We start from the raw sequence: 17,081 nt of genomic DNA on the forward strand, positions 1-17,081 counted from the left end.
ACTGCAAACCATGGGTTAAGCAACATAAATTGTTTTAATTTACACAGTAAAACTTTGCAATGTGGCATATTTTTCATAACAGACCAGTTCTTGAACAAAACCTGTCTGAATAGCTTCTGTGTAATTCATCAGATAACTCTACTGCAAGTGCAAAGTATTCCTTTCTTTAAAAAAAATGTTTCTTTTGGTTTTTTTTTTCAGGACTGCCCTTCAGATGTAGGTGACTTCAGGGCCCAGCAGTGCTCAGCCTACAACGATGTCAAATACCAGGGACACTTGTATGAGTGGATCCCTGTGTATAATGATCCTACTGCGCCGTGTGCCCTGAAATGTCAAGCTCTGGGGAAGAACTTGGTTGTGGAGCTTGCCCCAAAAGTGCTCGATGGTACTCGTTGCAATATTGAATCCTTGGATATGTGCATCAGTGGAATATGCCAGGTATGTTCATGGTGTAAATCGAAACATGACCTTTGTTTTGAGGCACTTGGCTCATGAGTGGGCGCTTTCGGGTTATTTTTCATCTTTATGTATCACTTTACTTTGGACATATCTGCTAGTACTGCCAAATGGATTGTAGATTACTTTTCTTTTCCTGCACACAGAACTTCCTGACTGCTTTAGCAATGGATATTTTTATATATAAATAAAAGGTCAATAAAATTCATTCACTCTTCTATTTCTGCATGTAAAAATTAAATTGGTTATTGTGGCTATAGCTTTCTAACCTTTAGTATGTCTGTCAGGGTGTGATGGAATTGCATAGCCTTCCATTTCATTTAATTCCTTCTCTGAGTCTTATGTGCACTCTGTTAAAGAGAATATTGGATGTTTTGTGGATCCAGCCCAGAATGGCAGATGTGAGTGTATATGTGTGCCTTCTTGTATGGGCTGGGTGACTATATGTTTCAATTGAATGAATTAGTATCTTTTTACTGGTAATCTATATTTCTGGATGTATTTATTATTTACTAGAACTATGTTATTGACTTTACATAGTTGGTGTAAAAGCAGAGAGTTGAAATATTTGAGGCTTGCCAACTTTGCCCATGTCTCACTGGCAAAGCAATATTGCAATCTTTTTTTATGAACAGAGCAATTTATAGAGAATGGATATGTTATTGCAATTAGTTTTCTTTCTCTGAAAGTGGTTGTTGCTCTGTTAAATGTCTGAACTGTGCACGACTCAAAAATGCAGGATATGGCCCAGTGAGAGAAATAGCTCTGTTATAGGGGAAAATTTGACACATTTGGCAGAAGACTGGTGCATGGATTATAGCAACATTAATATATGATCTGGACCTTGCTGTGGGTTTTATGTGACTTCCATGTGTACTGCAGTTCCAATACCAGTCGTGTCAACACACAGTGCATCTGCTACCTCTGGAACAGAATTCCTTACAGAGAGACTGCATTCATTGATAGTACTTTAAATTAGGATATACCTCTATAAACATTGGAAACATTTGTAAATGATATATTTCTTTTGCAACGTTCTTAGTGATGTCTCCTCTCCTGATAGAAGCTTTCACCCAGGAGAGTGTCATGGCCTCTTCTGGGTACATCTGCAGCAGCCTTAAGCATCTCTCCTTAGCATTTTGTAGTATTCATATGCATACCTGATATCAAATGCTTGGAAATTTAAATAATCCATTTTTAGACTAAACGAAGTAGTGGAGGAAGAAATTAATCATTCCACAAACAGGAACTGGAACATTTACACTGTTGATGAGAATCAATTTCTTTTCTCCTTCTGCCATTTTTATTTTTTTCATTATTTCTTCTAATTTCACAAAAATATTTTTCAATGTGAGATAAATCTTCAGAGGAAAAAACCCAACAAACAGGTTTAGAATGTGTCCTGTGCTGTGACTTATGCAATTTAATTAATTTATCATTTAAAGTCACAAACAGGTGTCTTCACTTTGCTTTCTTTAAATCACTGGCTATTTAAAATTTCTGCTTTTTAAAGTATATATTTGATAATTTAACATTCGATAATTTTATTGAGGTAAAAATTTAAATTCAAATTCAATGAATTGAAATGAAAGGTCATTTGAATAACCATTTTCTCTATGCAAACTCTTTTAGGGTCAGAGCAAAAGGTTTCTTCTGAAAGGGGCTGTGGGAGGCAGGGACTTGATTAGAAACCGACACAGAGTTTTGTGCTACTCCTGTTTGAGCAGGAAAAGAAAACAAATTGACATCTGATCTTTTCTGGAAAAATATGGTTATTTAGTCAACTGCTGTTAAAAGCGAGACAGTAAAGTCGTGATTCTCCACAATTGTTGCTGTAAGATCCATCTGTTGGGTTCTGACATATAATTGGCACAGCCTGCAAATAACTTGGCAAGTGTTTTTACAGTTAACTCATCTAAATGAGCACATCACACTGCTGATGTGGGTATCTTCACTTTTATGCCTGGGAGCACCAAAGAGTTGGTATAAGGAGAGTGGTGCTGGTTTTACTCATTTATTGTCTCAAAGTTGACTCAACGCCCCCTCCTCCCCAGCGTGATTTCACCTTCATTTCTGTTCTGGTTCTTGGTAAGGTAGGGCTGCATCACTAATTCTGCCTCTTATTCAGACTCTCACCTTGGCAGCATATGATTTACAAGCATGGTGAGTTCCTGTTGTCCAGCTTCAGTTCTGATTCTTTGTGCTTCCCTTATCAAGCAAAATCGAACTAAATAAGCTCTGTCAAAGAAAATGGGGAGATGACAAGGCTGCTCTCTGGACAGGAGGTGTGAGGCTTTACAAGAAGTGAAATCTGAAGATGGTGGAGCAGGGAACTTGTGAATGTTAATAAGATATTTTTGAGTTGCTTGAGGCTTAACTCAGTCAAATCATTTGATCATGTTTGAGTCTGCTACTGCCCTGTTTCTGTTACCAACACAAATATCTGGGGCTGTTGTGTTAAATGGGGACAGGTCAAAACTGCACTGCCAGGAGTATTTTCACACTTCTGATATTTTTTTCAAGTTTCTGCACAACTCCCCTAACGTTTTTTCATATAATATGTTCCTGCTGTGCCCATCTGGATGTGGGTGGAGATATTCAAAAACATCTGCATGTCAGACACATGTGTGGGCAACATTTACCCAGTTACTCCTTCTGCTTTGGGGCCCTGCCTCTCCTTGGGTTTTGGTTTTAATTCATGTAGACCTGCTTTTTTCTACCAGAATGCAGAATGGAGTATTACTTGTGCCAGTACCTGAAATGGTTACAGTGATAATTTTCCTAATATGGAGTAATGTGTTTGGACAATAAATACACACATCACCCAAAAAATCTGGAGTCCTAAGGAGCAGCCTGAGTAGTTCTGTCCTAGGCTGTCACAATTAGGTCAAAGATGATGTAAATCCTGCAGTGAACTTTCCATTTAGTGTCAGCAAGTTGCTTGTGTTCCAAAAAAGGCAGACACTACTCTGTGCTTTGTAGCATATGGCATAAATCTAGCTGACATCAAAACACATCCCACATGTCAAGTGGAGTCCCATCAACTTCTGCCATGCTAGTTCTCTTCTGTCACATGTCATCATATGGCGAGTAGGTATCACTCACCACCAAAGAACTCTTACACTTGATGTAAATATCTGTCAGAGTTTTCATTGAAAACAGTTTCTGTAAGCTCTTGGAAGACTGTTGCACTTTTATAAGCTTTGCTTGTGCTTTAAACTTAAAATTACAGCAGATTACTAATTTCTTCTGAATCGTGACTCCTTTTTTTCTGTGAGTTGCTTTCTCAAAGTGATTGTTTAAGGTGTTTTATGTACTTTCTCTTTCAGTTCTTGGAGATATGTTTTCTTGCCTGTAAATCTGTTAGAGGACTGCCCAAGAGGCACAGGAGATCTGGTGTGCAGGGACTTAGAAAGGAACGTTTCCTTTCCATCCAATGTTACTGGAGACATGAAGCTGTGTTTCTAACACATGTTAGTCTGAGTAGTTAATTTTTGTTAAAAAAGCACTTTTTTTTTCCAAAATGAACATTCACAGTCTTCATTTAATATTTAAAGAGCAGAAAAAAATGTCTGTGTTACCTTTTTGTCCTTTTTAACCTTTAAACCTTGAATAAGTGATTCATAGGAAGAATTGATTTTGAGGTAGCTCTGTGGCAAGCCAGCCTTTATACCAAACCTGGCATTCTTTCTTGGGTACCACTAATTAGCAAATGCACAGTGTAAAGTACATTTTGGAACACGGAGGAATCTCTACATAGACACCTATACTCGGTCTACATGTTACTGCACCAGAGCTGGGAGGCTGGACCCTATCCAGAAAGACTGTGGGAGTTACTCATGTAGATCCAACAAAACTTTCTGGCTCTCAGAACTACGTATGAAAATCTTCATGTGACTGCATACACGTGACATAGGTCATAAAACTGGGGACAGCGGGGAGCTCCAGCTGCAGTTCAGCTGGGAGATGTTGGTGGCTCTCCAGAATTCCCACTGGAGGATGGGGCTGAGCTAAGCATGGGTTACCACATCCTATGTGACCTGGCAGTGTCACCCCCCGTAGCCTCAGTAGGTTGATTTCCTTGCCCGATGGAATCTCTTGGCACTGTCCAAGCCAGCAGATCATGGAGCTGCCCTTCAAAGGCTGCATCTGCCCCCCTTTTAATGTCACTGTCCACCTTGATGTAGTGGTTCCCTTGCAATGACAACTCAGAGGTGTGGTTTTACTGCTGGTAATACAGGGATACTCTCAGACACTGCAATGGTCCTTGAAATCACTTGTTTGTATTTTGCAGCTGCCCAGTGCTGCTAGAAGCTGATGTTTCTTTTCAGGTCTTGTCTTATTCTCTCTCCTACTGTTTCTTATGAAGAAGTATTCCCTACAGAGTTTCTTACTGTGTAAGTTTATCCTTTCTTGTCAGATGAGTAATGACTTTTTTCTGATCTCCAGTTTCTTATCTATATTTCTCTTTTCATAAGTGATTCTCTCTGCCAAGTTTTGTTTTGTTTAAGTGAGCTTTGTACAAATGTGACTTTACTTCCCAGACTAGCAAGGTCCTAAATCATATGTGCAGTGATAGCAGAAAAACTCATGATTTCGGTGTCATCTTGAACTAGAGCCTTAGCAACCTTCAAATCCCCCAGTACTAACTTCACCAAGCAAGGCAGACTTGTCTGGACCCAGCCAGAAAAGGAGCAAAGTAATCTGATTCCATATATTGATTGCTTTTTCAAAAGCATTCTCACAAACAAGAAGTCCAGTGGGAGTGTGTCCTATCCTCTGACTGCGTGTATGTGTGTTTTTTAAAATGGAGACCATGTGGGAAAGGGTACTTGCTCCTACCGGGTGGTCCCATAATCTCTTAGCTCCTCTAGCATGTGACAGATCCTATAGTAAGAGTTAAAGGTTTTGGAAGCACTGTTTTATTTGATGGAAGTGGATTTACAGAGCTGTGGAGCACTCTTTAGCCTTTTGCCTTCAGATATAAAATGTTAGCAGAAATATGTGGAAAGTCTTTTTAGGAGCCCTTTAGTATGCAGTGAATTTTATGCACTATATTTTTTTTATTTTCTGGTTTAGTTTTTCTTTTATTGCTTTACATTCTTTTCCTCTCTGTGGATGGCTCAGGAATTTGAACATCATGGAGTGTTTCCTCATGCCCATCATTCTGACTTACTTTATACCTCTGTTCTGAGGTTTGCATTTTGACACACTTTGTCTTTACTTCCTGATTTCTTATCTGTGAGCAATGAAAATCCTCACACAGAGGAAGTTTTCTTACTCCTACCACTGCTACTGCTCGTTCATCTTGGCAAGTGGGATTGTGGCTTCGATTGCTGTGAAGGGGTGGGCTGGGACGCTTGCTGTTGGTCCTGAGCACATACACAACGTCCCTGAAGGGGCTTTATTCTGTTTATTAACACATGCTGAAGCCTGTGTCAGCTTGTCTGGGCCAATTCTGTCCTGTGCTGGTTTGATTCCAGAGATGTGAGAACTCTCCACCACAATCAGGCCTTTGTTAGCTCAGACATAACTGAAGAGTTATGAGACAGGACCATGTGAGGACAAAATCATGACTCAGACCAAGATAAATCTTCAGTGAGGGTAAACCAGAGTTTGAAAGCAGTGCTTGAAAGCTAAGATTCACACAACTTTTAAAAGTAAATAAAAAAAAAGGAAAGAAAGAAGTTACTTGCCTAATGGGAGGGATGCTCTGGGATCTCTCCCTCTGCTTGTCAGAATCAATTACTTGTGGATGATGAGCATGGGAAAGAGACAGTGGGAGTTTTTCCTTTATATTCTCTCTGGGGACACATTTATTTTGTGTAGAAAGAAAGTGCAAGCTGAAGTTATCACAAAGCAAAGGATGTGAGCAGAGATTCCAAAATAATGAATAGATGGACTTCGAATGGCAACAAGGTTTTACAGCAGGGCAAAGATACATGGAAAACACTAATTGCAGGATTTTCACATGACAGGGTTTTTACTCCTGGTTTTATTACCATTAATTCCCAAAGCCACATTTAAAATTAATTATTTGTTGTGCAGGTACAGACATTCCTGATAATCTACCTGTGCTGTGATTCTGTGCTAAGACAGAGCAGGCAAAAATGCAGCAAATAGCTGACATTGATGCAGTGATATCTGTGCTGTGATAGCACATGCAACTGTGCAGTAAAATGTAACCGTAATTTCTCTGAGTTTTGGATTTTGCAGTGTGTCTGTGTTTTTGGAAATAGAAATCCCTTTTCTCTGAGCAAGACCCTGAGGATTTTAATTTTCCCTGTTGAGTGATTCTAATAAACTGCAACAGAGATTTATCTTTTTGAGCATGGAAGGATTTTTTACTATTTTCTTCTTTTACCAGTAAATGTTGAAATAAAACGTGTCCTTTCCTAGTCAAGTCACAAGACTTGGAGAAGATATTTCTGCCAGAAGTAATTCTGAGATTATCTTGTATTTTGTGCAGTGCTGATAACCTTTAAAAGTATGTAGATGTTTTTGTTCCATTTTAATCTTAGTTCTCATCTCTTGTAAGACTGAAATATATAATTTTATTATTAAAGCCCAAATACTGCCATCCTGGTGGCAAAGCAGTCAGAGCACTTCATTGGATTTGTTTGGTGTAAGAGTCTACTTTGATTCTATGTTTTGCACATCTTGACAAATTTTAAAGGCAGTGGAAACCTACTTGCACATAGGCCACAAAACCTTTGCCACCCTTCAGCAGACCAGTGGTCCAGCCAACACAGGATTCCCTTACTGAGGTATTGCTCTAACAGATCTGTTGCCAATTTTAAGATAAAAACCACTGGGCAACATATACTGGGATAATTACAGACTGCTCAGCCCTTGAGGGAAAGGATCTCCTGTATAACAGCTCTATCAGATTCTTGTGAAGAAGTATAATTATCATCTCCATTTGTGCATTCTGCAGTGCAGTTCCTTGCTCAGCAGAAATACAGAATTTCTTTGACATTTTAAGCACATTGGGCACTTCCCCATAAATGATTTGCTGGGTTTTCTGCTTCAGCTAAATTTCAGTAAATGCCATCTGTATGCCTGTGTTAAAATCCCACTAGCAGGTTATTCCATGAGTGCACGTGATTGTGCATCCTTGGAAATAGCCAGGCCAATGGAAACACACAAATGTAAATATACCCAGAGTAGCCTTCAAGTGGGTTTTCCTGAGCACTGGAGGGGTTTGCTCAACAACTCTAGAAAGATGGTAATTATGTCATATTGAGATGTTGTTGAATTTATTTTCTGTTTTCATTTTATTAAACCAAATCATATTAATAAAGGGCATCACTCCCTGATGAGCTACCAGTCCCTCAAGTAAACATAGAATACTGCAAAACTTAGTTTAACTTATCATTTTAATGAAATTGCTTATAAATGAGAGTCTATATCAATAACAAATTTATTAGTCAAAGTAGAAAATTATTTAATATTTAACATACACAGTGCTGAATATTGAAATGGTGTGTCTGCTAAAGAGCTTAGTCTAAGACATGGTAGGTAGAGAAATAATGGCACTAGTGCAACTTCAGTTTTAATGTTTCATAGAATTTATGTATCTGTCACAAATAAAAATAGCAGTGATTTATTCTTTTGTGGCCACTTCTGTTAAGAGAACTCAGCATGTTTGTTTTTTCTGGCTGTACCTGAGTCTTTGGCTCCAGAGGACCATAGAAAGGGGAAGCCTATTTCTAAGGGAAAATATTGTATATAATTATCTATCTTGCTGTAAACAATTTCATGCTTTTGACAGTAATAATGACACTTAACACTTAGATGGGTGATAGTTATGCACAGATCTCTGGGTTTGCTCATGTTTCAGACAAGTATTTTTATTTTGTAAGGGGTAGGTATATCTTTGCTTCTTTATTTGAAGTATATCATCTTGAGTTGTTAGCATCCCAGAAACATTTTTTGTAATTAATTCACAACTCACTTCTGTGGAACAAATTCCACGAAAAAATGGTACTGTGCCTGTTTTGGGAGTGCCTGCAGCTGGAAGTGAGTGGTCAGGTGAGGTAGTAGCACAGTTCAGGAGGGCTAAAGCAATGGTCTAACAAGCAAAAGCTGAAATTTTAAAACCTGATCATCCATTGGGCTCTGCATTGGCAGTTCTGGTCCCTGTTTTTACTTATGTTTATTAAGAGAAGTCTGAAGGGAGGGCTGGGGTTTTCCATGCTTTTCACTATGGTGCTTTTTTGCCATATTCAAATTGCAGTTAAAGTTCTGTCTCCTTTAGCCCTGTCCATTTTCTCATCATAGTTAATTATGAACATCTTAAGAAAGGAAGATTCTTGAATTTAACAGATTATACTTGGACCTTCACAAATTGAAATTCACATGCTACATTAACTTCTTTGTTTAAGTCTAATTCCTCAGCTGGAACCCTACTAAGTGAATATGACCTCAAGAAACAGCTGTGGGAGCTTCTGAGTGATTTTTTGGATTCATATTTGCAAAACTATTTGTGATGTTCCATAGTCACTTCTACCATATCAGCAGCAATTTCATTCTTGTCTTTCATCTATATTACTGTATTTTATACCCTGACCTTTTGCTCTTCCTTTGCCTTTCTGAACCTACATGAACTATTTGAAGCATGCTAGAAAGCATTTAACACCCTTCAGTATTGTCTTTCACAATAGCACTGCCATGATAACATTTAGAAGTTTGTTGAAGCAGACAAGCATTTTGTTCACTGCTTAACCAGATGCTTTCTATTCAAGCTGCTTGTGAGAAAACAGTATTCTTTTTTGTCATATTTCTTTTTTTTTTTTCTCTTTTATAAGAACATAGGCAAATAACATGTTCAGGCTTGTCTCAAAATAATAATGGATCAGACACCTGTTTCCGAAAATAATCTTGCCATATCCAAATTCACAGATACCCATCATGGACAGCTTTTTAAATGCACATGGTGCCCATTTCCTCAATGCTCTTTATATCTTAAATTTCTACTTATTATTTATTTTGTTACATATTGTCCAGTATTCTCCCTGCTGTCTGAGGAGCTCACTTACAACCTAGTCATTACAATACCTGTATAATTTTTTGGAATTATGGTATTTAGAATTACAGATTTCTTAAATTCACAGGGTCCCAATCCTTGCTGGGACTTGTTTCATTTATTCAGCCTATGTTAAGATCACCTAATATAATTTCTGACTATGCCCTAAAAGCCTGCAGATGTTTTCCCAGTCTGCCTGTAATATTTAGAGTTGATCCTTTTGCTCTGTAAACAGTGAGCAATGTGAGGTAAATTAACCCTAACAAATGCCTTAATTGTGAAAATTATCAGTCTCTTTGGCTGGCTGAGGTGCTGTGTGAGCAGAGGAAGGCTGTTGCCATTTATCATTTTTTTGTCCTTGTTGCAACTTTGTTTGCAAATACAAATGTACCATCTTCAAAATGTTTCATCAGACACTATGTTTTTCCAATAGTTATTGGCTAAAATATGAATATCTTAAATTTATAATATTTGGTGTCACAATACTGTATGTGTTAGAGACCCAGTTTCCAAAGTTATACCTTCCAGCTTCCTCCTGTTTTGGTGATATCTGTGGTTGTCCAGCTTATCTGAGAAATACCCTCTCAGGGATTTACAAACAGATAAAAAAGGCCAGCTCTGGACACTCAGGTTTGAAATAAACACCATCCTAATGTTCACACCATTCTTGAATTAGCTCTAAATTTGATGCTCGTCACATGAAAATCTGCAGAATTTTTAGGTGCTTCAAGTTAAACAAAATCTGAAATTCTGTGCTCACTTCAGGCCAAAATTGTGATAATAATTCGAATTGTTTTCTAAATTGTGTTCCAGGATATAATTTCTCATATTCCTAACAGTTGATGTAAACATAATCTGGGAAGGAAGTCCACACAGGGTGAATGCACCTTTGCTGGCAGGGGAGCTGTAAAGCTTTTCCCACATCCAAGTTCCTTGCAGTTAGCACTCCTGTTTTATTTCTGTGGCATTTGTGTATTATTAAAAAATAAGCAATAATACTTTATGAAACAGTCCTCTAAAGTATGCTGCTGTGCTGATTATCCTTTTTCTTTCATTCCACGTTGGACACAATAGTGCTTTGTGTTTGCACAGTTGTGTAATTTTTGTTACATGCAATGAAGAGTTTGTTTTCATAGGGACTGTGTGTAAGAGCTCAGTGTGGATGTTTGTTATTATCATGTTGGACTCTAATGGGCTGGTGTTGCAAGTGCTGTTCTTGCTCAATGCCCTCCTCCCAACAAAGACTTGCAACAGCTTAAACTAACAAAAGTAGCACTTTTTCACACAGAGTATCCCAACACGCAGCTTCATTTTTCCTTTGAAATTAATTGATGAATGAATAAACAGGTTTTTAATAATTAGGAAATGAGATTACAGCATGGAATGGAAATGTGTTTGAGAGATCTGGGGAGAGATTACACTTGCAGTAGTTTAACAATTTACCTCCATGTGCTAGTAGTATCTTTGTGTATCTTTTCACAACTAAGTTTCTGTTAAAATGATTTACTGTTGTTAGACTGCTTATTTCTTTTTAAAATGAGTTCTTCGCTGGGCTACATAGGATGAAGATCCCCTTAATTTGCAGGAATAAAATAATTTCCAGCTGCTAATGTAGATTTCTATGGTAAATCTGAAGCCCTGAGTAAGGCAATATCTCTCAACTGAAGTACCATGAACTGTCCTTCTTAATGTTCTCCTCTAAAGGGGAGTGCAGGATGTGGAGAGTTGGGAAAATAAGGGAAAGGGGCAGAAGGGGGAGGTGGTGCTGCTTTGTTTCCTTTTCCATAGACACGTGAAACTTTGAGATTACATTTCTCTGTGTTTGGCAGTGGATGTGCATGATTTGTGTGTGTCTGTGTGTGTGTGTGTTAACTCAGACTGGAAGACCCAACCCTGCCTCTTCTGTGTGGACTCGATCCTCCTCTCTCCAAGGGGATTGTGTGTCAGTTTTGGCACAGCACACATGCAGTGGATCTTGGCAGCTCAGACTGCCCCTTCCAAGCATTTTTATATAGGAAGGGGTGTGTGCTGGCCAGTTTCAGAATTCTAGCACTGCTTTTTAACTGTGAGTTTCCAGAGTGCTTTCTATCCGTTTGTCAGTTTGGAGTTTGGTTAAATACACACATCCATGACAAATTAGCTGCCCTTCTCAGGAATATGTGGATGTAAGAGACATATAGGCTGACTTGAGGAAAGTTGAAGCTGGAGATGAGCTTTTTACCACATTGCTCAGCATTTGGTACTTCCTGAAAATTTCTTCTATGAAATGGTGAAGAGTAAAATAGGTGAGGCCAAATATTTATCTTCCATTCCTCAGAAAGGTGCTTTTAGTCAGTTTTGTCTATTCTTTTTTGTCTTCCCATTCTCATTCCCATCCTTCTTGTGTAGTGACTGATACGAAGAAAAGCGAAAACCTGGAAAAATGTTTTCATTATAATTTGGAGAGTTTTCAGTTGACAGTTCTTCAAAAACTTTGCTTTTCAAATTTTTGGCAATGTTTAAGTTTGGGTGTTTTTATAAAAATCATTGGAAAGTTTTATAGATTGGGTCTCACATTCATAAACCAAAAAAGTCGAAAGTGAGAACTGAATCATCCAAGTTCTTTAAAACCTGGCTAGCAAATGTTTATGTGATTGACATTGATGAGAATGGCAAATAGGAGATCTATGTGAGTGCCAGGTAATTTTTTAATGGCCAAGACACTAGAATATTAGCACTGCCCACAACTCCTTGTCTAGGAAGCTGAAGGCTGAGTGCCCTTTAAATTTTTAACTTGGGTTATTTCATTGCATTTATCCTTTCTCAGACATAATTAAACAGGTGATGAAAAGCAAATTGTAAATAACATAGTTATCCCTTGTGTTGGAAAGAATAATGCTCAATGGTATTCATTCACATAAGTAGCGGGAAACGGATTCATGTATTTCCTATGCTTGAATAACTTAATATATCAGTTGTTGTGGTTCATCATTAAAATCATGGAATGGCAGTGTGCTTTTAAAATCCTAAATAGCAAGATATGCTTTGATAGAATGAGGCCAACTCATAAAATCAAAAGGATAACATAATAAATAAAATTCCAGAAACCTGAGCATGTCTACTACAGCTTTACCCTCCTTCTGACTGTGGTGTTGATGTTGGCAGGCAGTAGGCTGTGATCGACAACTTGGGAGCAATGCCAAGGAAGACAACTGTGGAATCTGTGCAGGAGATGGTTCAACATGCAGGCTTGTGAGGGGACAAGCTAAGGCACATGTCTCACCAGAAAAAAGTAGGTTGCAAATTGATCCTATGATAATTTGTCCTTGACTGTGTTTTCTGCTTGTCTATTAGCATGCATATTGCAGAGTGACCTTTTAACTGTGTACTTGTTTGCAGTTTTACAAAGCTACTTATTCTAAAGTCTGTGCTAGATTAGCCTATTGAAATTCCATGAGGGATACCACACATTAGGGTATAGCTAGGAAAGAATTTGAGATATGCACTTTTTTTTCTAGAGCTACTCAATTCTTTCTATCAGGAATAACCATCAAGATGCACATCTTATTTTAGAGGGTATCCTCATGTTGCAGTATATGTGATGCTGCAGCAATGTTTTTAAATCATGGAAACAGCTTATAGGTGGTTTTATGGAAATTGTGGCCTGTGCATGAAAGTGTCTGCTTTTCAAATTAACTTCGCTTTTTCTTTTCTTTTTTTTTTTTTTTGGTGTCTGAAGACAGTTGAACTTCAGGGGCAAGTTAACTACTTATATGGTACAAAAAGCACAAAGTGAAAGGGAATAATACTTCCGTCTCTTTTTTGTGTGTTTGGCTCAAAGTTTACCATTCTTTTTCAAAATAGTTAACATCTACAAGTAACTCTGTAGGTCCCAGTGGCACTGAAAATATAAAAGAGGAGGGGTATCAGAATTAGACCCTTTACTGGAGTCTTAAGAGTCTGGCTATTTGGATAAACGGGCAAAGTTTGTCCCACAGAGGCTCACCTCTGACACTTGTGCTTCCCACTGCCATAGATGATGCTCCCTGGAATTTCACAGCATGTGTCCTGTGTGTTTATCATATGGGATAGTCGCCTCACATCATTTTTTCTGTTTTGGAACTCACAATATGTATTTGTCATGTGCAGTTGTCACATGGGGATGGGTCCTTTGGGGTTTATTACCTTCCTGCAAAGTCACAAGATGCAAGGGTGCACTTAAAGTCAGTATGCAAAGTTTCACTTGTGGTGTTCTGGCTCAGGTGAGAGCTGGCTACAATTGGCATCATTTGGTGGAAGGTCTACCATTGCCTTGAAGAATACCTGTGGTTCGTTGTTTCCTCTGTCATAATTCAGTGGTTCTTGAAGATTTCTTTAAATTTAAAGATGGAAAAAGATTATTCTGAGGAAAGATGTCAGTTATGCCAAGTTTTGGTTTTATCTTGCACTGCAGGAAGATGGATGATGTGAATTAATTACCATTGACATAAGCCAAACAGTACACATGCTACTAAAGTCAGAAGATTTGATGTTTTCCTTGGTATTGTGACAGGGCCAAAATCTTTTTATGGGTCAAGTTGTTCAACACTATGGAAGCAGTTCCATATAATCATCCTGTGTGTGAAAATAAAGCCATCCTTTCTTTGTCCTAATGTATTAGTGAAGGTAGGCATAGTAATTTGGAAGCTTTCAGACCTAGTGTTAGGAAGTAAAATATCGACACATGGCAGACATGTATTTAAGAGGGAGCTTAAGTTTGTGAGCAGGATGTGAATTTTACTATTCAATGAAGCAAATTAAAGAACAGGAAGGGAAGCAAGAGCCAAAGATTTTATTATAAAAAAGAGGCATAATGGAAAATAAAAGTGCCTGGTTATCTTAGTCCTTACTTTAGACAAAGAAATTTAGGCATTGATGGCAAATGATTTCTCATAAAGGACTCACTTTGTTTTATTGTCTTTTTTACATGTTTTTACATTAAATGAATGTCTTTGATCAGAAAACTAAATAGCACTGAAAGGGAGCTTACTGTTTTGCAAATATGAAATGAATGGTCATTTCAAAAGTTCTTTATTTTTTCCACTAGCACTTAATTGCCTTTGAAAGACAAAGCAAGTTAAACTTCTGCCAGCAAGCCAGATTCTAACATTCTGGTAAAATGATTAAAGGTTTGACTAATGATATTCAAACAAAAAGTGTAATAGGTTGTAAAATGTACCGTCCCATTGGGGAGTGAGATATCATGGGCCTGATGTTTCTAGTACTATAGGCATGGAACTCCCATTAACTCCACTGCCCTTTTTGCACATGGAAAAATTGTAGGATTGGGCCCTGATCTCTGCTTTCTGCACTATTGTTGGCAAGAAACAGTAGGAAAGTGTTCTGGTTCTGATACCAATGAAGAAGAGAAGAGGCTGGTTCAGAAATTTACAGGGAGTGAAGTTGAAGGCACGGACTTGTCCTAGTCTGATTTTACTTAATTCCCAAACTGCAAGATACTTGCAAGTTTTACCTTTCTTAACTTTTTGCTAAAAAGCTTCTTACAAGAGTTTTCACTGTTGATGGCTGTGTAACTGTTTGAATCTCCTCTTGCCATGTGCTTTATTTCCTGTGGCACTTGTGTAACTAACCATTGGTCACTTTTTGTCAAATGTTTGTATACCATCAACCCCAAGCACACTGAACCAGAAACCTAATTTCACTTTGGTCATTTATCTAAAGAGAGGCCTTTGGCCCAACTACCTCTTGAATGTCATCAGCTGGCTCAGTTTTGTGACAACTTGCTACCTCACGTTTTCTCCCCTCTTTGAAATCAATATATGTGGAGCTAGCAACCCCAGTTGTCAAGATTGCCTGATACTTCACCTTACACAGCGGATTATTTGCCAAAATTCAACACTTGTGTCAGAAACTTTTCATGCCAGGTAAATGTTTTGGAGAAAATTCAGCCAAAACAACTCAGCGTATTCCAAGGACACAGCGGAGAAAAATATATTTTTTCCCACTGTCAAAACATTCTTGAAACCTTTTCTTTAATATGTCTTAACATCCCCCATTGTTGGACTTGATCACAGATCAGGGATTTGAAATTTGGCAGGCAGTGGTCTTCTGGTCATGGACAAGTCTTTTGCAATGTCTGTGAACATCAACATATATTTTATGACAATCTTTTAAAAAACAAAACAACCTCTACCTTTTCTTGCAAGATGCTTCTTGAATCTTAACAGCTGACATTTCTGAAAACTAATCCTTGTAAGTGTTCTCTGGCTTGTTACAAGTTCCAACTGCATACAGATCATATGTGCGCAGCTTCCTTAGAATAAATTAACATTATTGACAGAAATGGACTGTTAAAAATTTTCCATGAGGTTGCTCTTGCTTTTCTACTTTACTGCAGTGTAGAACAGGTATCATGGGTTGAAGTCTACGATGTCTACCTCACATTCAGGCATTCAAAAGAGACTTTATGGAGAGCTTCTAACTCTTCTGGCCTTCAAACTTATGACCAGAGCTGAGGAGATCACATAAGGAGAGGGAAAGACAAGATGAGACTGGCTGAACAGAAAGATTTGCCATTAGTTCATACGCTGAAGGAAAGACAGATATGAAAAGGTGGGTGGAGGATACAGGCCTGGCTGTACAGAAACACTGAGTCAAGGAAAATAGGAAGAGAAGACGACTGAGATTAGATAAGGAACTGCGGTGGGAGATGGAGTCAAAAACACTTGGAGAGGAAGGGAAAAAATCAACTATGTGTAAAGCCAGGAGAGGGAATTGGGACTGATTTGGCATGAAAACTGTGTGTGTGGAAGGATAGGTGCCAACACATTAGCATTTCATTTTGGATAAGGAGTGTGTTTTTTAAAGCAAATTTCGTCAAGGTCCTAACACGCTGCTCATCAGTTCACATCATGGAATGGTTTTGGAGAGGATATTCGAATTGTGTTGATGAAGCTAAACCAGAAGATGTGTCCCAGAAAAGCACCTGATATTCTCCAACAGCTCCTGACTATACAGTCCATGGATCAGGCTGGAGTTAGTCCCAGTGAAGCACCTGCAATGTGTGCAGTGTGGATGCTGGGTCTTCAGCACCAGCTGTTTCAGTCTGCATATCTCTTTAGTTTGATTGGTTTACTTGGGGCTGTTATAGCTAATATGAAGCCTCCTTCTTTACTGATCTCTCTTGTCTTACCTGAACATTGACTATTTCATTACTAATTTTGCACTGCATTTTTTTGAGATCCATTCTTTTGATGGGCTGCTTACTATACATCTTTGTATGTTTTCTGCAGTGCATACAAAGTGGAGAAGAGGTGTCCAGAAGTAGTAAGTATGTGACTGAGTTGAGGCCTTACTGTCTCAAAAGCAGGTTACAAGACCTTAGAAGTACTTGCTCAGCAATGCAGAGAAGTGGCACTCTCAGCTGAAGAGGCAGCTTTGAGTCATAAGGCCAGTGCACAGAGGGATAGAGGTACAGGGAAGTGGAGGAGTATGAGACTGGAGAGGGAAGGGCTCAGAGGACAGAAAGGATGTGCCCATACACATTTTACAATGTGACTTTTAATGTTAAGATATATAACTGCTGCTTTCAGTAGCACATACTTACCTAGTTCAGGTA

At 38.4% G+C, this 17,081-nt stretch overlaps 1 protein-coding gene across 6 annotated transcripts in view; it reads left to right on the forward strand.

Moving 5' to 3' along the window:
• Positions 1-17,081, forward strand: part of ADAMTSL3 (ADAMTS like 3) — a 180,295-nt gene that overhangs the window by 93,883 nt on the left and 69,331 nt on the right. For all 6 annotated transcript variants that reach the window (XM_051796581.1, XM_051796584.1, XM_051796585.1 and 3 more), the window contains exons 6-7: positions 202-438; positions 12,629-12,755. In XM_051796581.1, the coding sequence (XP_051652541.1) occupies positions 202-438; positions 12,629-12,755 (364 nt within the window). The remainder of the gene's footprint in view (positions 1-201; positions 439-12,628; positions 12,756-17,081) is intronic.

Source organism: Manacus candei, unplaced genomic scaffold (genome assembly GCF_025592945.1).
Source record: "Manacus candei isolate 608988 ecotype Guabito, Panama unplaced genomic scaffold, ASM2559294v1 h1tg000046l, whole genome shotgun sequence".
In the NCBI taxonomy this organism is placed as follows: domain Eukaryota; kingdom Metazoa; phylum Chordata; class Aves; order Passeriformes; family Pipridae; genus Manacus; species Manacus candei.